The sequence below is a fragment of the Herpailurus yagouaroundi genome, unplaced genomic scaffold (assembly GCF_014898765.1).
Source record: "Herpailurus yagouaroundi ecotype Mexico unplaced genomic scaffold, PumYag 216, whole genome shotgun sequence".
In the NCBI taxonomy this organism is placed as follows: domain Eukaryota; kingdom Metazoa; phylum Chordata; class Mammalia; order Carnivora; family Felidae; genus Herpailurus; species Herpailurus yagouaroundi.
Genome location: NW_024412447.1, coordinates 16224773 through 16245916, shown reverse-complemented (window position 1 = coordinate 16245916; position 21144 = coordinate 16224773). Strand labels below are relative to the sequence as shown.

The 21144-nt window shown below is 36.4% G+C and overlaps 1 protein-coding gene across 1 annotated transcript; it reads left to right on the top strand.

Annotated features, from left to right (window-relative positions):
- The first annotated feature begins 733 nt into the window (after positions 1-733).
- ZNF713 (zinc finger protein 713) lies at positions 734-4755 on the top strand. The gene is made up of 2 exons (XM_040456255.1): positions 734-3299; positions 4601-4755. Exon 1 carries the CDS (start codon positions 1262-1264, stop codon positions 2243-2245), a length of 984 nt encoding a protein of 327 aa, XP_040312189.1. The 5' UTR covers positions 734-1261; the 3' UTR covers positions 2246-3299; positions 4601-4755.
- Positions 4756-21144: the final 16389 nt, after the last annotated feature.

Below are 21144 nucleotides of genomic sequence, written 5' to 3'. Positions count from 1 at the left end.
ATCATGGAAATGAGAGGAGAGGTCCAGCTAAAACCTCCCAAGAATCATAAAAGTTCCCAAAGTGAGTCCTATTTAGCTTTCTGCAAGCTGAGAATGTGAAGCCACTCAATTATATAAAAATTGGCCTTTCTCTTAATCCCTCCCTCCACATGACTCCTACCCTCCAACTCTTGTTAGAAGGGAACTAAACAACACTTAGTAAGTGAAGGAAGAAGTGGCCAGGGAAATAGTTAAGTGGGGAAAGAAATGAGAGAGTAGTCAGGGAAAAATCTAGCAGGAAGAAAGTAGGGCAGGGGAAGAGACAGGCAGTGGGAGGAAAGGAAGAATATGACTCTATAACAGCCCAGGGGAAGAGAAAGGGATTAATTTTGGAACTTTGATTATTAAACACATGATTAAATTTTTAATTGAATTGAATAGAGACTGTTTGAATGTAACAGGAGTATCTGTTATCTAAGAATGAGGGGAGAAGCCATGGAACCTCCCCAAATCTTCATCTGGAAGCAGAATAAGAATACCCCCACTAAATTAAGTTCAAAGAAGTGGTAGGAGGCTGAAATGAAATTTTGTTTGTATCACAATTCATATGACTTACATTTATATTTGTATGAACATAGGGAAAAAATCTGGCAAGACAGCCTCCAACAGCTCCAAACAGCTGCCTCTACAGATTGGAATTCTTACTTTATGCATTTCTACATTATTTGAATATGTTACTAAAAGCAAGTATTCATTTTATCATTTTAAACAAAAAATTAAAATAGGAAGAAATACATACTTTTTCAATAAACAAGTAGCTGACACTACATAAGGATAATCCACAGATGAGATTTATAAGGTCTGGATCTGTCTTCTTCCAGTAGTCTTTCTTCTGATACCTCCTACCTCTGAGCACAGATCTTTCTCTGATATTTCTTACTCTCCTTTCCATTTCCTTTCAACCGTGGATACTCCTGGATGATCTTTTCTTATGATTACCACACATGTTTTAAAATTTCCCCCTGCTCACTGCTTTTTGTGATCCTTTTATAGTCTTCCCCCTTGTTACATGGCCATATTTTAAAACTTACACCACATATGCTTTGTTCACATTACTTTAAGTCTCACTTGGTAATTCATTGTGCAACGATTTCTTTTTCAAAACAGAGAAGATGGCAAAGTATTTGTATGTTCTGAATTTCTTTTAGGTGGAGAGAATAGACCTGATATCAGAAAATCAATTCCAAACCAGAATATTTCTGATGAAAATCAAAACCATGACATGATAATGGAGAGACTAACAGGAGACAGTTTCTGGTACTCCATCTTAGGAGGACTCTGGGATTTTGATTACCAATTAGAGTTTAACCAAGAAAATCAGCAGAGACATTTAGCACAAGTATCTTTCACCCACAAAAAGATCACACAGGAGAGAAGCCTTGACTGTAATAGATTTGGAGAAAACTATAATGTAAACTCAAACCTTATTATGCATCAGAGAATTCCTTCAATTAAAATACCCCTTAATTCTGACACACAAGGAAATAGCATCAAACATAATTCAGACTTGATTTACTATCAGGGAGACTATGTAAGAAAGAATCCTTATGAATATAATGAATGTGGAAAAATCTTCAATCAACATATTCTTCTTACTAATCATATTCATACTGAAGAGAAACCCAGTGAATGTGGGAAAGCCTTCAGCCACAACTCATCTCTTACTCAACCTCAGATAGTCCTTACAGGAGAGAAGCCCTATAAGTGTGATGAATGTGGGAAAAGATTCAGCCAGAGGATTCATCTTATTCAACATCAGCGAATTCACACAGGAGAAAAACCTTTTATATGCAATGAATGTGGGAAAGCCTTCCGTCAACATTCATCCTTTACTCAACATCTGAGAATTCATACTGGAGAGAAGCCCTACAAATGTAATCAATGTGGTAAAGCCTTTAGCCGTATCACATCCCTTACTGAACATCATAGACTTCATACCGGAGAGAAACCTTATGAATGTAGTTTTTGTGGGAAAGCCTTCAGCCAGAGGACACATCTTAATCAGCATGAGAGAACTCATACAGGAGAGAAACCCTATAAATGTAATGAATGTGAGAAAGCCTTCAGCCAGAGTGCACATCTTAATCAACATAGGAAGATCCATACTCGGGAGAAATTGTGTGAATATAATAAATGTGAGAAAACCTTAAGTTCCAGTCCTTCTCTTACCCAGCAGCATATAACTCACAGGGGGGAAATCATATGAATATATAAACATAGGAAAACTTTTGGTCAGATCTTTTCATCCCCTTGAATATAAAATTATTCAGAGAAGAGAAAATTTATAAATAAACTTTTAATGCATAGAAACCAAATAAATTTAGATCTTAAATTAGCATATTCCCAGGAGAGATTATAAATAGTGAAAATAATTTATTTTATAAATAAGGTAATATTGAGTCATGTTCCAAATATGATATAAAACTTTTTTTAATGATCAGAAATCCTATAGGCAATAATCTGAAATTATTCTCCTGTAACTTTTATGATATAAAGTTTTTAAAGTATGTAAACATTGATTACTTAAAGCAGTGATGTAGTATAACCAGTCACATAAACTTTAAATAAACATAAAAGCAATATTTCTCAAACCAGCCATTTGTTTCCTTTACAGTTTTTACCATATTCAGTGTTTACTTAATATTTTTCCTTAAAGGGATTCAGAATTTTTAGCATTGCCTAGGAAATATTATTTGCAGAAATTATGAGTTTTATATGCCAATTATATTTGTTCTAAAATAAATAAACATATTTATTTATCAAAATACATATATAACTTTGAAATTAAAAATATCCGCTTGATGTACTACCTAAATCTTCTGTACCTTTATTTGAAAAACAATGTGACAGGATATTGGCAGTGTTTGTTTTCATTTCAGCAACTTTTGCGTTTTCGTCAAACAACTTATAGGATCATTTTAAGAAGCATGTTGGAGGAGACTAAGGGTCATAGTGATGAACTTTGAAAATGATTCAGAGAAGTCAACTTTTCTATCCTGTTGTTCTAGTTTTAAAATTCCCTCTAGCAAACATAGACTTTTTTAATTAAAATGGATTTTTTTGTGTGTTTGAATACAGAGTTTTTTGTTGTTGTTTTGTTTTGTTTTTATATAATGACCAGGGGCTAAGAATCCCTATACTTCCCTACACAACTGTGAAAGACAAGAAGTAGAAGACTATACCAAATGTTGAGCTGTGGTGCCATGATGAAGCTGAGAACCAGGGAAGAGCCTTACTGGCTTATATAAATAACTAAGGAGGTACTAATAAATTGGCCTAAAAATTCATTTTATTTATATAAATTTATTTATGTAACACCTTTTTCCAAAAAGAATTTAAAGTAGTTAAATTTTTTTTATGAATACAGTCCTGTGTAACAGATAATCACATTTTGATGTTAAAAAGCATTATAAATGTAAACTGTCATAAGCCACAAATAAATACATTTTGGGGGCTGCTTCAGTTTCTTGGTTTTCTGTTTTTCTCTTTCCTCAGGCATGGCTTGAAGAAGCCATGAGGCTAAGGCAGAAATGTATTTCCCCTTTGCTTCCTCACCTTTTTTCTTCTAACGTAGCTCCCATCTCAAGACTTCTCTTTTTTTTCCCTCTGAAGGACTAGATTTTATAAAGTTCTTGAGTCAAAGCTGAAATGATTTAAAGACATTTAAAAATTAAAACACTAAAAGAAAGTAATAAAATGAACTCATTTCATCGGAGAAGTTAAACTTTTCAAAGTACATTTACGTCCTGTGCATCAGCAGTGTGCAACAGTTAATAAAACCATGAGTTACTATGGTCAAGGAGAATTTTTAATAACATTTTGTGCTCAGATGTCCATGTAGTAGAGATCCATTTTCAGGGTAGTTCCAAAATGAACTACATTTAACATTCATTTGCCATAAGTAGGGCACTCAGATTTCAGGAAAAGAGTGAGCCAAGGCGAAATCTCAGACAGTAGAGGTATGTATTAAAAGAAGTAATGGCTAATTACAATTGATAAGTGCTTTGATCAAAGTTTAATTTTGCAGTCGGGAAAAAAAATAAAAAGATGTATCCACAAAGAGTGTTAAAAGCTACAGTATAAGGCAGTGTATCCAACAGGTGAATTGAGAACAATGGAATTTTCAGAAGAGATTCAGTAGAACTTGGATAATCCTAGAAAAGAGGTGTCTGGACTGACATAATAAATAAGAATCATAAAAATAGAAGCTTATTAAATATTCTTTAGTGTCATAAATGATTATGCTTAGATGTACAGTAAACTAGTGATTCTGAGATGAATTTATTTTCATGTCCTTTGTTCTCTTCAAAATGTTGCAAACTAAGGAGTGAACCCTAAATATATTGATTACACCAAAATACTGGTTCTTAGAGCAGGGAAGCCAGTGGTGTAGTACTTATTCAAAGACCTGTTAGTTGTAACTTATTTCTGTCTAGGAGGGCAAGACATTATCCTTTCATGTATATTAGTTCATTTGGTCTGTCTAACCAGGTGCTAATGCCTTTCTTTTATGAAAAGAGATATTTAAGCTTAGACACAATAATAATAATTTATTATTCAGGATTTCTCACTGGAAATGTCACTAGAACATGGATCATCTACTCCTGATTCAGTGGATACCAACAGTGCCTGGAGCAGTATTTTGTAACACTTTGAAAACAATTGTTAAATATATTAAAATTAATAAAGTGAAAAGATTGCTGCTCAACATTAAAACCTGTGTGACTTTCTCAGAACTTCAGAGTGTTAAACGATCATCATGTGATAGATTCTCTTATGTCCACAGGCCTTGTGGGCTTAGAGAAATATAGTCATTACTATTTGTATTTTGATTAATGTTTAGTTTATTAGTTTAAGAAACTGAAATTCTTTAAGCATCCAACATTCCCCTAATTATTCACAGATGTGAAACTAATAAATAAAAACAAGAATGTCTAAAATTAGATATCCCCACTCTTTTTAACATGGGTTTCGGGATTAAAAACATCTAAAACTCTCATTAAATCACAAGCCTAAAATTTCAGATTGTGGTAAATATTTTAAATACCTTAAGAAACAGGTAAGACATACCTAGAATATTAATTATACCAAAACCATAAAAATGTTAGCTTCATGGATTTATTATCTTTATTTGAATGGCATTCCAGTTTTTGTCCATTTGTTGCTAGGCTTAGGTTGTCCTACCAGGTATTTGCGTACCTTTCCTGGGTTCTAGTAATCTTATCTAACCCAAAATAAGAATAATAATTTCTCAGACAAATAAATTGCAATTTACAGATTAGCAACTGGCCAACCCTTAATCAGGTCATCCATAAAACCTAGTTGCATAGACCAAACAACTTTTCTTTGTTTTTCTTTTATATCAAAATATTACTTATTATGTCATGGGGCATTTTAAGACTTTCTTCTTGTATAGATTGGAAATTTTTGACACTTTAACTTTCCCAAAACCATCTGGCCCATTGTTCTGTCTAGTTGATATAAGAATCTTATTGACTAGCATTATTTAAAGCTTTTCTATGCTTCATTAGTATAGTTAATAAGGCCCTCCACCTCCTTCCTGAAGAATCCAAGTTTTGTTATCCATTTTCCTCTGTAGAACATTTGGCTACTTCATCATTTTGCAACACATTGTTGAATCCTCTTTCTACTTGGTTATTCTATATAACCATCGGAGCTGATTAACTGTTGAACCATCTTTCTACTTGGTTGGATCATCAAGTTCTTCGTCTTCCTTGATAATGGTTCAACACACCACCCCTATGTTTGTTCTTAACCAATTAAACAGGAACAAATTATACACACACACACACACACACACACGCACACACAAATGTGTATATACAAACAGACATCTGTACATAAACACATACTTAGCAAGAAAAATTTTATATTACTCTTTAAGGTCAATAATGAATTATACATACACCATATTCAATTTTTTTACAGCTGTGTTTTAACATACTTGATTATATTAACTTTGCTCTTGAGTATCATTATGAACACTTAGACTCTTCTATACTCATGCAATCCCAATTAGCCATTGTTTTAAATGTTCAAATTGTGACTTTGACCAGTGGAAGCTTTATTAAGCTAACTTCTTTAACTCTTACCACTGTATCTGTTATCCTTAAAAGTATTCTCATTTTTGGAAGTAAGATGTTCCAAGCCCATCCTGAATTCTTTCCTTGCTCCAAGAAATGGGATTAACTTATTCCCCCACCTCCAGCCCAAAGAGTTCCAGTTTCTTTTCTTTTAGTGCAAAGTGGTACTGACCAAAATCTGGGCCCTGGAGATGTACACGACCATTAAGAGTGAGCAGAAGTCCTGCTGTTTCTACAGCTACTCCTATCAGTCACTTTTAGCAATAAAAGCTAGATAATGTCTTTTAAGACAAGGCCATGATTTCTCACAGGCTTTTCTAATTTAGTGTATATGGATGTGCCTAATTGTTTAAAACAGGATCTTTTTTATCACTGGGATGTTCACCTCCTTTGACAAAAATCATTTAAATAACTTTATTTAAAAATGATTCCAGGGGTGCCTGGGTGGCTCAGTCAGTTGAGCATCTGAGCCTTGATTTCAGCTTAGGTCATGATCCCAGGGTTGTCAGACTGAGCGAGCCCCACTCGCTCCATTTGGAATTACAAAAGAAAAGGTTCTCTCCAGTTTGTGTAGAAAGGGTATTTGGAAAGCCATATTTCAAGCACCCTGGAGTTATTACATGGAGCTGAGGTAAGGGGTAGATTTTGGAGAAAAGAGTGGGTTGATGAGTGCAATAGCAGTATAGATTTTGCTGAAGAAAAAAACAGTATTGATAAACTAACAAATGTAAAGTGCATGTTTTTGAAGAACCCTATATATGATCATGAAGGTTTAAGAAATAATTACTACTCAAAAATCGTCCCAATAAATTAACACAGTGCTCTAATTGTATGCACTAAAGACAACACACACACACACATACACACACACACACACACACACACACACACTCCAAAAGCAATCTGGAGTTATACTTAGCAAGTTTGTTGTTATTACAACTCCAAAAGTATCTAGTGTGTATTGTGGCATTTGGCAAGTCAGTCATTGATGTTGCTGGAGCGGAGACAGGGTTCTTCTCACTGTGTGGGGAAAGGAAATACAAACAAGGAATAGGGGAAGGAGAAGAAGAAACTCATTGGTGTTTAGAAGTTTGTGTTGTGTGCCTGTGTGCACATGGACTTGTGTATGTGTATTTGAATGTATAGATAGCTACAGCTTCTGAAATATACTAGAAACAAAAAAAAAGTCCAGTAGCAAGGTGCTCACCTAGACCTGCATCTTGTTTTCTAAATACCATTCCCCACTGAAACTTCTCCTAGGAGAATTTCCCAATCCAATAACTGAGGCAGAAAAAGTACAGGTAGACCCGAATGACACTTTTATGCCAGAAAGTAAGGAAATTCACAAAAACTAATGAAGGCAAGTCAGAAAGACACAGGCATCAGCTTAGCAAGGCTCCCACTGGCTAATGAATGAAATTCATTAAATATCCTATTCAAAATGAATGAAAACATTAAATTTAAAAATCCATTAGTGGGATGGGTGCCTGGGTGGCTCAGTCAGTTAAGCATCTGACTCACGATTTCAGTTCAGGTCATGATCTCATAGTTAGATCAAACCCCGAGTCAGACTCTGAGCTGACAGTGCAGAGCTTGCTTGGGATTCTCTCTCTCTCCCCCTCTCTGCCCCTCCTCCACTCATGTGGGCACACACTCTCTCTCAAAATAAATATTTTTTTAAATTCTTAAAATTTTGATTTTAAAAAGCAACATTCATTGAACCTTAAAATGAGCCAAAACTTTATAGAAAAAAAGTTAGGACATGAAAGAAGTAGTAATCTAATGTAGGAAGAACTTGATAATTTTATTGAACTGAGAATTTATAAGTTATACCAAAACTCCATAATAACGCACTTCATGATAGTCACATTTTGAATATAACGTTATTGCCAAATTGCCTACAAGATCCCTGACACTCCTACCACCCCTTCTCTTCCTCTACATCACAATAATGTGATATTGTATCTTACACAATTGTATACACACAGTTACATTTTACATAATTACAATGCTATAATTTATAGTTTATATGAAACCTATGAAGTCCAGAAATAGAAATGTTTTGGTATTTTATCAGGGCCACACATGTTGAAATTACCAAGAGCTGAGAGATGGATGGGTGGAATGCAAGGAGCTCAAATAAGACAGAAGGACAGACATGCAAGGCAGTAACAATTTGTCTCTGAGGCCCACATAGCCATGTGTAAAATGTGGTTTAAAATATTCAGTTGGACTAAAAGGTAGAGAAATTGAGCATTACCTAGATGTGATAAACCTTAAGAACTTTTATAATCCTACAAGTAAATCCAACTGAACAGCTTCCTCATTCTCTCATCTATCAAATACCAGGATGCCCAGGAATCCACCAACTCACTGAAGGCAGACCCCTGAGAGTTACCTTAGATTTCTCTCTCCTGCCCTCAAACTCACATGCAATCATGAAGTCCTATATTTTCTGCCTCCCTAAAATCACTGTAAATTCAAATCCTTGACCATGCTCCCAGTGGGATTCCTAAAACAGAACCACAGATGCATTCCTATGGTACACAATCATTTGTTCAACAGCTGTGTGTTAATATTATTACAATTTTATTTGAGATATAGTGGCCTCCCTTGGATCCCTGAGCATCAAAAAGCACAAAAGCCAGCCTGGTTCATAGCTGTGGCAGACATTACTAATCCATTCCTTGAGATCTGTTTTCCTTTCCCTCCAAAATAATAGAAACCCTGACTTTTAACTGTGCACTTAGCCTCTTAGAATAAATTTCTCAACCACCTTTGTGGCTACATATGGCCATGTGACTAAGTTTTGGCAAATGAGACACAAGTAGAAGTGTGACTAATTTCCTGGAAGAGTCCTTATAAGAAAGTATGGTCTTTTTCCCTTTCTTCCTTACTACTGACTAGAATACAGATGTACTAGCTGCATCTTGGAAGATCAACAATATACAAAGAGCCAGAGTTCCTGATTATCATAAGGTTGCCATACCAGCTTTGCATTGTGTGAATTTACAGAGAGAAATAAACTTCTGTCTCCTTTAAGTCACTGTTATTTTGAGAATCATACATTCAGAGACAACTTCATTCTACCAAATACAACAGCATCTTTTTAAAGTTTTGTTGTCATCACGATGCCTGTGGTCATGAAGTGAGTAGGTAATTTGAAGACCTAAGCCAAATGTCAGCAACCCTTTCTAAAAAGGGATAAAGGTGCCTGACTGTCTCAGTCAGAAGAGCATGAGACTCTTGATCTTGGAGTCATAAGTTCAAACCCCACATTAGGTGTAGGGATCACTGAAAAATAAAATCTTTAAAAAAATACACAGTTGATGTCTTAAACATAGAGGAAAAAACTGGTGGTTCCCAGGGGGAGATGGGGAAGGGATGGATGAAATAGGTGAAAGAGATTAAGAGTACACTTATGATGAGCACTGAGTATATGTATAGAATTGTTGAATCATTATATTGTACACCTGAAGCTAATATAAAATTTATGTTAATTATTCTGGAATTAAAAATTTTTTAAAGCATGCAGTAAGCCAGATATAGCTTATGGACCACAGTTTGTTGGCCCTTAAACTAACCTTAATGGTATATTTGAAAGTGCTATGTACATCAAAATCTCCTACCTTCATAATAATTTGTAATTTCACATATACCCCTTTATTAGTGTCCTAGGACTGGTGTAGCAAACTAACAGAAACTAAGTGGCTTAAAGCAACAGAAAGGTATTCTCTCAGAGTTTTGGAGGCTAATATACCAAATCGAGGTTTCAGCAGAGCCATGCTCCCTCTGAAGACTTTTGGGAAAAAATATTTCCTTTCCTCTTGTTAGCTTTTGGTGGCCTCCAGCAATCTTTGCCTTATAGCTGCATCATTTCAATTTCTTCCTCTATCTTTGCATGGCCCTTTTCTCTGTGTATCTCTGTGTCTTCTTTCTTAAAAGGACATTGGCTTTAGGGTGCACCCTAAATCCAGTATGATACTATCTCAAGATCCTTAACTAATTACATCTGAAAAGACCCTATTTCAAAATAAGGTCATATTCTCAGGTTCTGGGTAGACATGAATATTGTTCAGACACTATTCCACACACTACAACTCCCTCATCACAATAACAACTCACAACCCATGACAAATAGGGCAGGAGTATTATCAAGAGGAACACAAGGAACAAACCTGTAAACAGGCCCTTTGTCTGGAAATGTTTGCCCTTAGATCAGCTTCTTTTTCTTATGATTTCTTGTAACATACAGTATCAACCAACATGTACCAAAATGTTTCCTGATAGATCTGAACCCGCCAGTATCCTTAGAAAGAAAGATATTTTATTGGGTCCATTTGTGTCACTCTTATATTCAGGATCAGATGATTAGATGAACACATTTGTTATTAAGTCTAATATTTCAGCTAGGAGAAACATGAAGGCAAAATATTTTAATACAAAGGAGAATTAAAGTTTTCATGGAAAGATACCATACATAGAAAAGGAAATGAACAGTGGCTAAGAAAGGCAGAAGATAGATCTAACATAGATCTAATAAAATTTCAGCTTGAAAACGAACAAACATAGAGGATTCACACTTCTTGACTTCAAAAATTACTACAAAGCTATCATAATCTAGACACAATGGTACTGGCATATAGATCAATAGAACACAATTGAGAGTCCATAAGTAAACCCTTACGTTTATAATGATCAACCAATTTTTAACAAGGTTGTCAAGACAATTCAATGAGGAAGGAATAGACTTTTCAACAAATGATGCCATAACAACTGGAATCCACATGCTAAAGAATAAAGTTGGGCCCCTTCCTTACACCATACACAAAAATTAATTCAAAATGGATCAGACCTAAATGTAAGAGCTGTAACTATAAAGCTTTTTTTTTTTAAATTTTTTTTTCAACGTTTATTTATTTTTTGGGACAGAGAGAGACAGAGCATGAACGGGGGAGGGGCAGAGAGAGAGGGAGACACAGAATCGGAAACAAGCTCCAGGCTCCGAGCCATCAGCCCAGAGCCTGACGCGGGGCTCGAACTCACGGACCGCGAGATCGTGACCTGGCTGAAGTCGGACGCTTAACCCACTGCGCCACCCAGGCGCCCCTATAAAGCTTTTTAAAAAATAGTAAATAAAAAGAAAACATAGTATTAAATCTTCAAGGCCTTCCTAGATATCTGCAACACCACAGCCACAGTGACAAAAGATCATTTTTAATAGAAACAATTAGGCCTTTATGTATTGAAGTACTTCTCCTTTTATCAACTTTAGGTCAAAGGAGGCATGACCTTGGATGTCCTGTGACTATCTCAAAGAGTGAGAGTCTCTGAGCTCCAAAACAGGTGGATCTGAGATATAGAGGACCAACAGCAATGCTGTAGGCCTAGGTATTTGAAAGGTCTCTACAAATTTTTCCAGTTGAGTCTAAATAGTGCTGTTAGTGTGTGTGACTAACCCTGAGGATTGAGGATGCACAATGAAAGTGTTGTAAAGTTGCCAAACAGCACAGATTCCTTGAAGCTGCTGACCAGGTTCTCCAACCACTAAAAAGTTTGAGAGGGGTTCCTGAGGTAGGGATAATCTTTTTTAATGGAAGAATCATTAGCCTGTCTACAAGAGAAACCTTTGAGAAAATATTCAAGCCATGACTAAAACAGTTATTCATGAGAGTATTGAGGAATTTCATTAAAAAGACGTGACCATTGATTGACTTGTAAGCTGGACCCAGACACTCAGACTCCTTAGCTGCTAACCTGTCCCTGGAATATGGATTCAACTTGCTTTTCCTTGAGATAATGTTGTGGTGTTGAGAACATCTGCACAGTATACGTGACAGCTCATTTAAGGTTGTTTTATAAACATTTAAGATTTAAATGTCAAGTGTGGGGATCCAATTACCTTCCTGCCACCAAGAGAAACCTTGTATGTAAGTTCTTTTTGCTTAAAAAACTGCTATCTACCAACCTGGTATGGCGTGCCTCCTTCTTTGGCCTCTCCCTGCCATCTGCATATGGAGACTGCAGTCAGGTTAAACCAGGGAAGTCCCTGGGAGGGTTACAAACCAACAAAGAGGATGAAGTCATATGAAATCCATTTGTGTGAAGAAAGCTTCACCGGATTATACTTTGGACAGGTGGGACAAGGGAGGTAAGGCACTTTTTGTGGCCTTAGTGTTTCCCCAGCAATATTGGTTCATGAAGAGACCAACGGTTTAATGCGTGTACAATAGTAAATAGTGGGATTTTTATAATTTCTGTAGGGCCAGATTGTTATTCGGTCCAAATCATAGTTCTCAAGCCAAGAGTTATGAGATATCCAATGTTGTTTTCCCCTCTCTGGAGCCAATTGTTGGACATCTTTTGCCAATTCTCCCAAAATTATCATTTCAGGGTTTGCCTATTGGTTTCCTAGAGAACAGCATGGGCGGGTGGTGGAAATATCAGTGAGATAGATTACTTTGGCTTCTGGGTAGTCTGAAATGTCCAGTAACCGTAATAACAGCAAGAGCAGCCAGCAAAAGTATGCCATCTAGTAAATTTTGGACATAGCCATTTTTATAGTTTTATTCCCATTGGAAGTAAGGACACCTCATTGTTTCCATAATATTCCAAAGTCATGAACTGCCCCAAAAGCATTCCAACTATCAGTAGAAATGTTTGTGTTTTTACCCTTAGCTAAGGTACAAGCTAAAGTAAGGGCATATAAATCAGCCTATTTGGTTGAAATAGCCAAAGGTAAAGGTGCTGCCTCAATGGTTTCAAAAGGAATGGCAATAGCACACCCAGCATGATATATACCATTTCATCCTTTAAATAAAAACTATTAGTAAACTATGAAGAATGCATTGTTTAGAGGAGTTTCCTGCAAATTATCACAGGGAGTCAAAAGGTAATCTGTGAGCATTAAGCAATCATGGGGGGTTTAATCTAGATCCAAATGCAGTCCTTGTTCTGAGATCAGATGCCCTAAGTATCAAACCCGAGTTTGAGCAAACTGCAATTTTTCTTTGGAGGTTTTATGTACCTTTAAAGCCAAAAGTTTTAACAGATTGATGCTGTCTTCCTGTGAAGAGGTTTGAGAAGCAAATCATCTACAGATTGTAGCAAAGTAGAGCCTGCAAAAACTATCATCTAAATCTGCTTTAAAAGCTTTGTGAAAAGTAAGGAGGACTCTCTGTGAAACCATTGGGCATTACAGTCCAGGTAGTTTTGCATGCTTCCCAAGTGAAAGCAATAAGATATTGGCTCTTCTTATCAATTAAAATACTAAAAATGCACTACATAGATCAATTACAGTAAAAAAAAAAAAACTTTCAGTGGGAATGAGGATCAGTTGCATATGGGAGTTAGGAACAACAGAGTGCCAAGGAATAACAATGTAATTTATTGCTCCAAGGTCCTGGACAAACCTCCATCCTCAGCCATTGGTTTTCAAAATTATATTAGCCAGAGCTACCCCTACAGGTGTTACAGGGACTTGTGCAGGGGATGAGGCCCTGAACCTTGTAATCTTCTATTACAATCTGGAGTGAACATGGTTTTCCATTACATCCTGGTCCTTTAGGAGAAAGATTCCTGTTCAGCTTGTTAATAATCACAGAGTTAAATGCTGCCCAGATGGATTCAACATCTAAAGGAAGACCAGAACTTTATTAAAAGGTAATTTGGAGTTGATTATAATAGTCATGAACAGGTTCATCAAGCTTCATGTGCATGCCTGAATTTTGTTCAGAAGGCTTAGGAAAATCTACTGTAAATACTCAGTGGAGACTTCCAGTGAGTGTTCTAGCATCATGCCAAAAGTTAGAGATTTGTTTCTCTAAATCTCATTCAGGATATTCCTTTCAGGCTAGTTTCATCCAAGGTTTGGCCTGATCCTCACCAACAAGCACGTGAACTAATTGGTATAAACCTAAAACATCAGGTTTGTAACATTCAATGATTATGTTAAATTCTTCAGCAATTTAATAGGGATCCTTGGTCACTTTAGGAAACTCTTTAAATATGGCTCACAATTCAGCCTTAGTCCAGGGAACATAAGAAATATGTGGTTTACTTAGAGCCTCAGAAGACTTAACTTTAAAGAGGCAGGTTTGAATAGATTCAAGAGAGAAACAAGTGGTAGAGATTTGAAGAAAAAAAGGAAGTTCAGATGAGAGAATAGAGAAAAGCGTCAGTAAGGGTGGGGCCTGAGCACAAAGTGGCTGCCACATGTCTACAGGACAGGGAGAAGGCAGAAAGAGGCACCAGAAGACTTTCTGACTTCTTTCAATTGTTTCTTTGCTTTAGTTAATTTAGAAATAGTATTTTGCAAAGAGGAAAAACTTAGAATCCTGAAAACATTTGGAAGCCTCAAGGTACCATTTATAAAAGGCATCCAATTCTGCTTTTTTTTCTAGATACCATAGCTTTCTAATTTAATTTTTAGTAAAAACAAGTTTGCAAAGATTTAAAGTCCCCCATAATTGCTACTGAAGTTCTAAATTACTTTTGGCTAAGTCATTCCACTTAGTTATAAATGAGCATGTGGATGGGACAATAGATTTTAAACATAAAATCAGTGGAGTCCCAAGGAGTAGGGGGGGTTGCTTCCAAAGCATTTTAATGACTGGGATCCCATTTCTTAGAGGTTTTTCTCTCGAGAAAAAAGAAAAATTCTTAAACAGCACAGCCTGTAAATGGAATATACCGGTTCCAGAAGGAATCAGATAAAAGGCCAACACAGTTCCAATAGGAATAGTCCAGTACCAAACAGGAGTCAGACTGAAGGTTATTGCAGTTTCAATAGGAATAGTCTTGTTCCAAGTAAGAGTCAGACCAAAGGCCAGCATAGTTTCAACAGGAACTGAAAAAAAGTCAGACTGAAGGTCAAACAGGTATTCCTGGGGTGAAAAAGACCTTAAAACAGATCCTGAATAAAGCTTGAAAAGCTTGAACACAGTGGGGTTAATGGTGGAGGAGGATAACCCTAAGCTTGCCTCCTCCTACAAAAATTAAGTAAATATCAAATCATTCTGAACACCCACGAAATTGATCAGAAGTCTTAGAGAACAAAGCTGCACATCCACAAATACAAAAAACGACCTGTGGAAGGCAGAGAGTTGATTTGTGGGAGAAAAAAAAAGCTGCAGATGCCATGCTGGGGAGGGATCCCTGACTGCAGAGAGGTGAACTGAGAGTGAAGAAAACCAAAAAGAGTGAAAACACACATAGAGGACTGCACAAGAAAATTGTTCCCCAAAATCATTGACAGGGAAAAAGGAGAGGGTTTCAATACCACCATTTTCTTATAAACAGTGAAGGACAGAGTCTGAAGTTTCAGAGGTCAGCACCTGGCAGTGCCCTGGCAAAAGGGTGGAGCCCCAGGAGTAGCCAGTGTGGCCTGAGCATCCCCTGGGTCACACAGGGAGGAGCAGTTCCCCTGCTTGGAGTGAATTTGGTAGAGGACATACAGCCTCTCCACTGGCAAAAGACCTGGGAGGTGTCATGGAACTACCCCATTCACCAGTATAGGAACAAAGATGCTTGCTGAGGCAGCAAACCCTGGTGGGGTGTGTTGCAATTTACCATAAACTCTGAGCCACTGCCACTAAGCAGTAGTGCAACTGTCCCTGGGACAAGCCAGCATTGACCACAGTACAGCAAGATCCTGACACAGGTCCGAACCAGAGGATGTCTCTGAAGTGCTGGGCTTTAAACACAGCTATGCCTGAGATAAAACCCAGGAAAGTGGTGCTACCTGGCAGGGGGACAGCTAGGACACAGGATGAAGGCGGAAATCTGATGGAAACCAGGGACACAGGAAGGGTGATTGAGTGAATATCTATGACTGTGGGAAATTCCCCCTCTAGAGACTAGAGAGTGGGGTGAAGCTATTTTTTCCCTATCCCACCAACACTGATGGACCTCAGTGAGCTAAAGAGCGCTACCAAGTGGAGAATGGAGCCATTACATCAAGACCCGACCCCTGCACCCTCCAACCACATCTCCACTAGGAAGAGTCCTCAAGAAAATCAGAGTAGCAGGCCCCTCCCCCAAAAGATGAGCACTACCTCCTTCCACGCACAAAGTCTACTGATAATAGACTACTGCAAAGCTTCAGCTCTAGCTTGCTTTGGGTTTTTGTTTGTTTGATTGGTTGTTTGGTTGGTGTTTTTGTTTCTGTTTTGGTGTTGTTTTTATTTTTTCTTGGATACAGAAAGAACAAATTCTTAAATTTATTTTATTTTATTTCATTTTTTTAATTTTTAATTTTGTATTTTTTTTCCTTCTCTCTATGTTATATCAAGCTTCTCTTAAGCAGGTGAAAACACACCCAGGATGTAGCTTCCTTTATTATTATTTTTAATTTTTTAATTTTAATTTTATTTTATTATTTCCTCCAAAATGACAAGATGGAGGAATTCACACCAAAAAAAGAACAGGAAGAAGTGACAGCCAGAGATTTAATCAATGCAGATATAAGTAAAATATCTGAACTACAATTCAAAACAATTATAAGGATTCTAGCTGGGCTTGAAAAAGCATAGAAGACTCTAGAGAATTACTTACTGCAGAGATAAAAGAGCTTAAATCTACTCTGGCCAGAATTAAAAATGCTATAACTGACATGAAAACCTGAATGGGTGCCATAACAGTGAGGAAGGATGAAGCAGAGGAATGAATTCGTAATATAGAAGATAAAATTATGGAAAATCATGAAGCTAAAAAGAAGAGGGAAACAAAAGTAATGGATCACGAGGGTAGACTTAGGGAACTCAGTGACTTATTAAAACAGAATAACATTCATATCATAGGAGTCCCCAAAGATTAAAAGACAGAAAAAGGGACAGAGGGTTTATTTGAGCAAATTATAGCTGAAAACTTCCCTAGTCTAGGGAAGGATGCAGACATCAGAATCAAAAAGCACAGAGAACTCCCATTAAATTAAACAAAATCTGGCCATTGCCAGGGCATATCACAGTAATATTCACAAAATACATAGACAAGGAAAGAACCCTGAAAGTAGCAAGGGAAAAAAAGTTGTTAACATAAAGGGAGACAGATCAGGTACAAGCAGATCTGTCCCCAGAAACGTGGTAGGCCAGAAAGGAATGGCAGGATATATTCAATGTACTGAATGGGGATAATATGCAGTCAAGAATACTCTATACATCAAGGTTATCATTCAGAATATAAGAGGGACAAAGAGTTTCCCAGACAAGCAAAAACTAGAGGACTTTGTGACAACTAAAGCAGACCTGCAAGAAACATTAAGGAGGACTCTGAATGTGGGGGGAGGGGAGACCAAAAGCAACAAAGACTAAAGGAACAGAGAACATCACCAGAAACACCAGAAATCACCAAGATTACAGGTAACATGATGGCATGAAACTTATCTTTCAATAATCACCCTGAATGTATATGGATTAATGTTCCAGTCAAAAGATATAGGGTATCAGAATGGTTTAAAAAACAAGACTTATCTATATGCTGCCTACAAGAGACTCATTTCAGGCATAACACCTCTAGATTCAAAGTGAGGGGATGGAAAAACATCTATCATGCCAGTGGATGCCAAAATAAAGCCAGAGTAGCCACAATTAGATCAGACAAATTAGGTTTTAAAATAAAGACTGCAACAAGAGATAAAGAAGGGCATTATATTGTAATTAAGGGGTCTGTTCATCAAGATCTAATAATTGTAAATATTTATGCCCCCCAACTTGAAACACACAAATATATAAATCAATTAATCACAAACATAAAGAAATTCATTGATAATAATATAATAATGGTACTGGACTTTAACATCCTACTTACAACAATGGAGAGATCATCTAAGCAGAAAATCAACAAGGAAACAATCACTTTGAAGAACACAGTGGACTGGATGGACTTAACAGATATATTCAGAACATTTCATCCTAAAGCACCAGAATACACATTCTTCTCATGTGCACATGGAACATTCTCCAGAATAGATCACATACTGGGTCACAAATAAGCCCTCAACAAGTACAAAAAGATTGAGAACATACCATGTGTATTTTCATATCACAACACTATGAAACTTAACCACAAGAAAAAAATATGGAAAGCCTGGGGCACTTGGGTGGCTCAGTCAGTTGACTGTCCAACTTTGACTTAGGTCATGATCTCACAGTTCATGAGTTCAAGCCCTGCATCAGGCTCGCTTCTGTCAGTGCAGAGCACAGCCTGCCTTGGATCCACTGCTCCCCTTTCTCTCTGTCCCTCCTCCACTCATTCGTCCTCTCTCTCTCTCTTTCTGAAAAATTAATAAACATTTAAAAAATTGGAAAGCTCTCAAATACTTGGAGATTGAAGAACATCCTACTAAAGAATAAATGGGTTAACCGAGAATTTAAGGAGGAAATTAAAAAGTGCATGGAAGCTAATGAAAATGAAAACACGACAGTCCAAAACCTTTGGGATGCAGCCAACGGTGGTCATAAGAGGGAAGTGGAAGAAAAGTCTCAAATACACAACCTAACCTTATACCTAAGGGAACTAGAAAAAGAACAGCGAAGAAACCCAAAACCAGTAGGAAGGGAAATAATACAGATTAGGGCAGAAATCAGTTCTATTAAAATAAAAAGAAAAACAACAAACAAACAAAAAAGCAGTAGAACAGATCAACAAAACTAGGACCTGGGTCTTTGAAAGAATTAACAAAATTGATAAACCCTAGCCAGATTTATCAAAAAGAAAAAGGAAAGGACCCAAATAAATAAAATCGTGAATGAAAGAGGAGAGATCACAACCAACACCATAGTTAACCAAATAATAATAATAATAGAATATTATAAGCAATTGTATGCCAATAAATTGGGCAATCTAGAAGAAATGGATAAATTGTTAGAAATTGAACTACCAAAACCGAAACAGGAAAAAATAGAAAATTTGAAGAGACCAATAACCAGTAAAGTGAATCAGTAATCAAAAATCTCCCAACAAACAAGAGTCCAGGGCTGGATGGATTTCCAAGAGAATTCTTGGAATTTAAAAAAGAATTAATACCTATTCTTTTGAAGCTGTTCCAAAAAAATAGAAATGAAGGGAAAACTTCCAAACTATTCTATGAGGCCAGAATTACCTTGATTCCAAAACCAAAGACCCCACTAAAAAGAATTACAGACCAGCTTCCCTGATGAACATGGATGCAAAAATTCTCAACAAGATACTAGCAAATCAAATCCAACAATACATTAAAAGAATTATTCACTATGAACAATGGGGAGCAGCATTATACACTAGCCAAATTATGGAGAAGGACCAAATGTCCATTGATTAATAATGGATAGAAAAGAAGATATATATATAGATATATAGATATATATATAGATATATATAGATATATATATACACACACACACACACACATATATATGGATAAAGAAGAAGTCATATATATATATATTATATATGTTGTGTGTATATATATAATGGAATATTAGTCAACCATCAAAAAGAATGAAATCTTGCCATTTGCAATGATGTGGATGGAGCTACAGTGTATTATGCTAAGTGAAGTAAGTCAGAGAGAGAAAGACAAATGCCATTTGATTTACTTCATATGTGGAATTTTAAAAAACAAAATAGATGAACATAGGGGAAGGGAAAAAAAGAGAGGGGGGAAACCATAAGAAACTCTTAATGATAGAGAACAAACTGAGGGTTGATGGAAGGGAAGTGAGTGGGGGATGAGCTAAATGAGTGATGGATATCAAAGAGGGCAGTTGTGATGAGAACTGGGTATTATATGTAAGTGATGAATCACTAAATTCTACTCCTAAAACCAATATTACCCTGCAAGTTAACTAACTAGAATTTAAATAAAAACTTGAAACAACAAAAAAAGCATGCACCACGATCAGTTGGAATTTATTCCTCAGTTGCAAGGGTGGTTCAATATTCGCAAATCATTCCCCATGATACATCACATCAATAAGAGAAAGGATAGGAGGCATATGATCCTTTCAATAGATATAGAAAAAGCATTTGACAAAGTACAACATCCATTCATGATAAAAACCCTCAATGAAGTATTATTAGAAGCAATATAACTCAAAATAATAAATGCCATATGTAAAACACCCACATCTAACATCATACTCAAAGGTGAAAAACGGATAGCTTTTCTTCTAAGATCAGGTACAAGATGAGGATGTCCATTCGCACCACTTTTATTCAACATAGTAGTGGAAGTCCTAGCCACACCACTCACACAATAAAAAGAAATAAAAGGCATCCAAATTAGTAGGGAAGAAGTAAAACTTTCACTATTTGCAGATGACATTATATTATATATATAAAACACTACTGACACCATCATAAAAACTACTAGAACTGATAAATGAATTCACTAAGGTCACAGGACACGAAATCAATATACAGAAATCTGTTGCATTTCTATACACTAATAATTAAGTAACAGAAGGAGAAATTAAGAAAACAAACCCACTTACAATTGCACCAAAAAGTATAAAATACCTAGGAATAAACTTAACCAAGGAGGTGAAACATCTGCACTCCCAAACTACAAAACACTGATAAAAGAAATTGAAGAGCACACAAACAAATGGAAATATATTCCATGTTCATGGTAGAAGAACCAATATTGTTAGTGTCCATACTACCCAAAGCAATTAACGGATTCAATGTGATCCCTACCAAATACCAACAGCATTTTTCACAGAACTGGAACAAGTAATCCTAATATTCGTATGCACCCACAAAAGGCCCAAATAGTCAAAGCATTCTTGAGAAAGAAGAACAAAACATGAGGTATCAGAATCCCAGATTTCAAGATATTCTACCAGTCTATAATAATCAAAATAGTATAGTACTGGCACAAAAATAGATACATAGATCAATGGAACACAATAGAGAGCCCAGAAATAAGCACACACTCATACGGTCAATTAATCTGTGAATAAGGAAGCAAGAATACACAATGGGAGAAAGACAGTCTCTTCAAAAAATGGCGTTAGAAAAA

Excerpts from the sequence above, each read along its gene's own strand:
- ZNF713 (XM_040456255.1), top strand. The coding sequence starts at position 1,262 with ATGATAATGGAGAGACTAACAGGAGACAGTTTCTGGTACTCCATCTTA.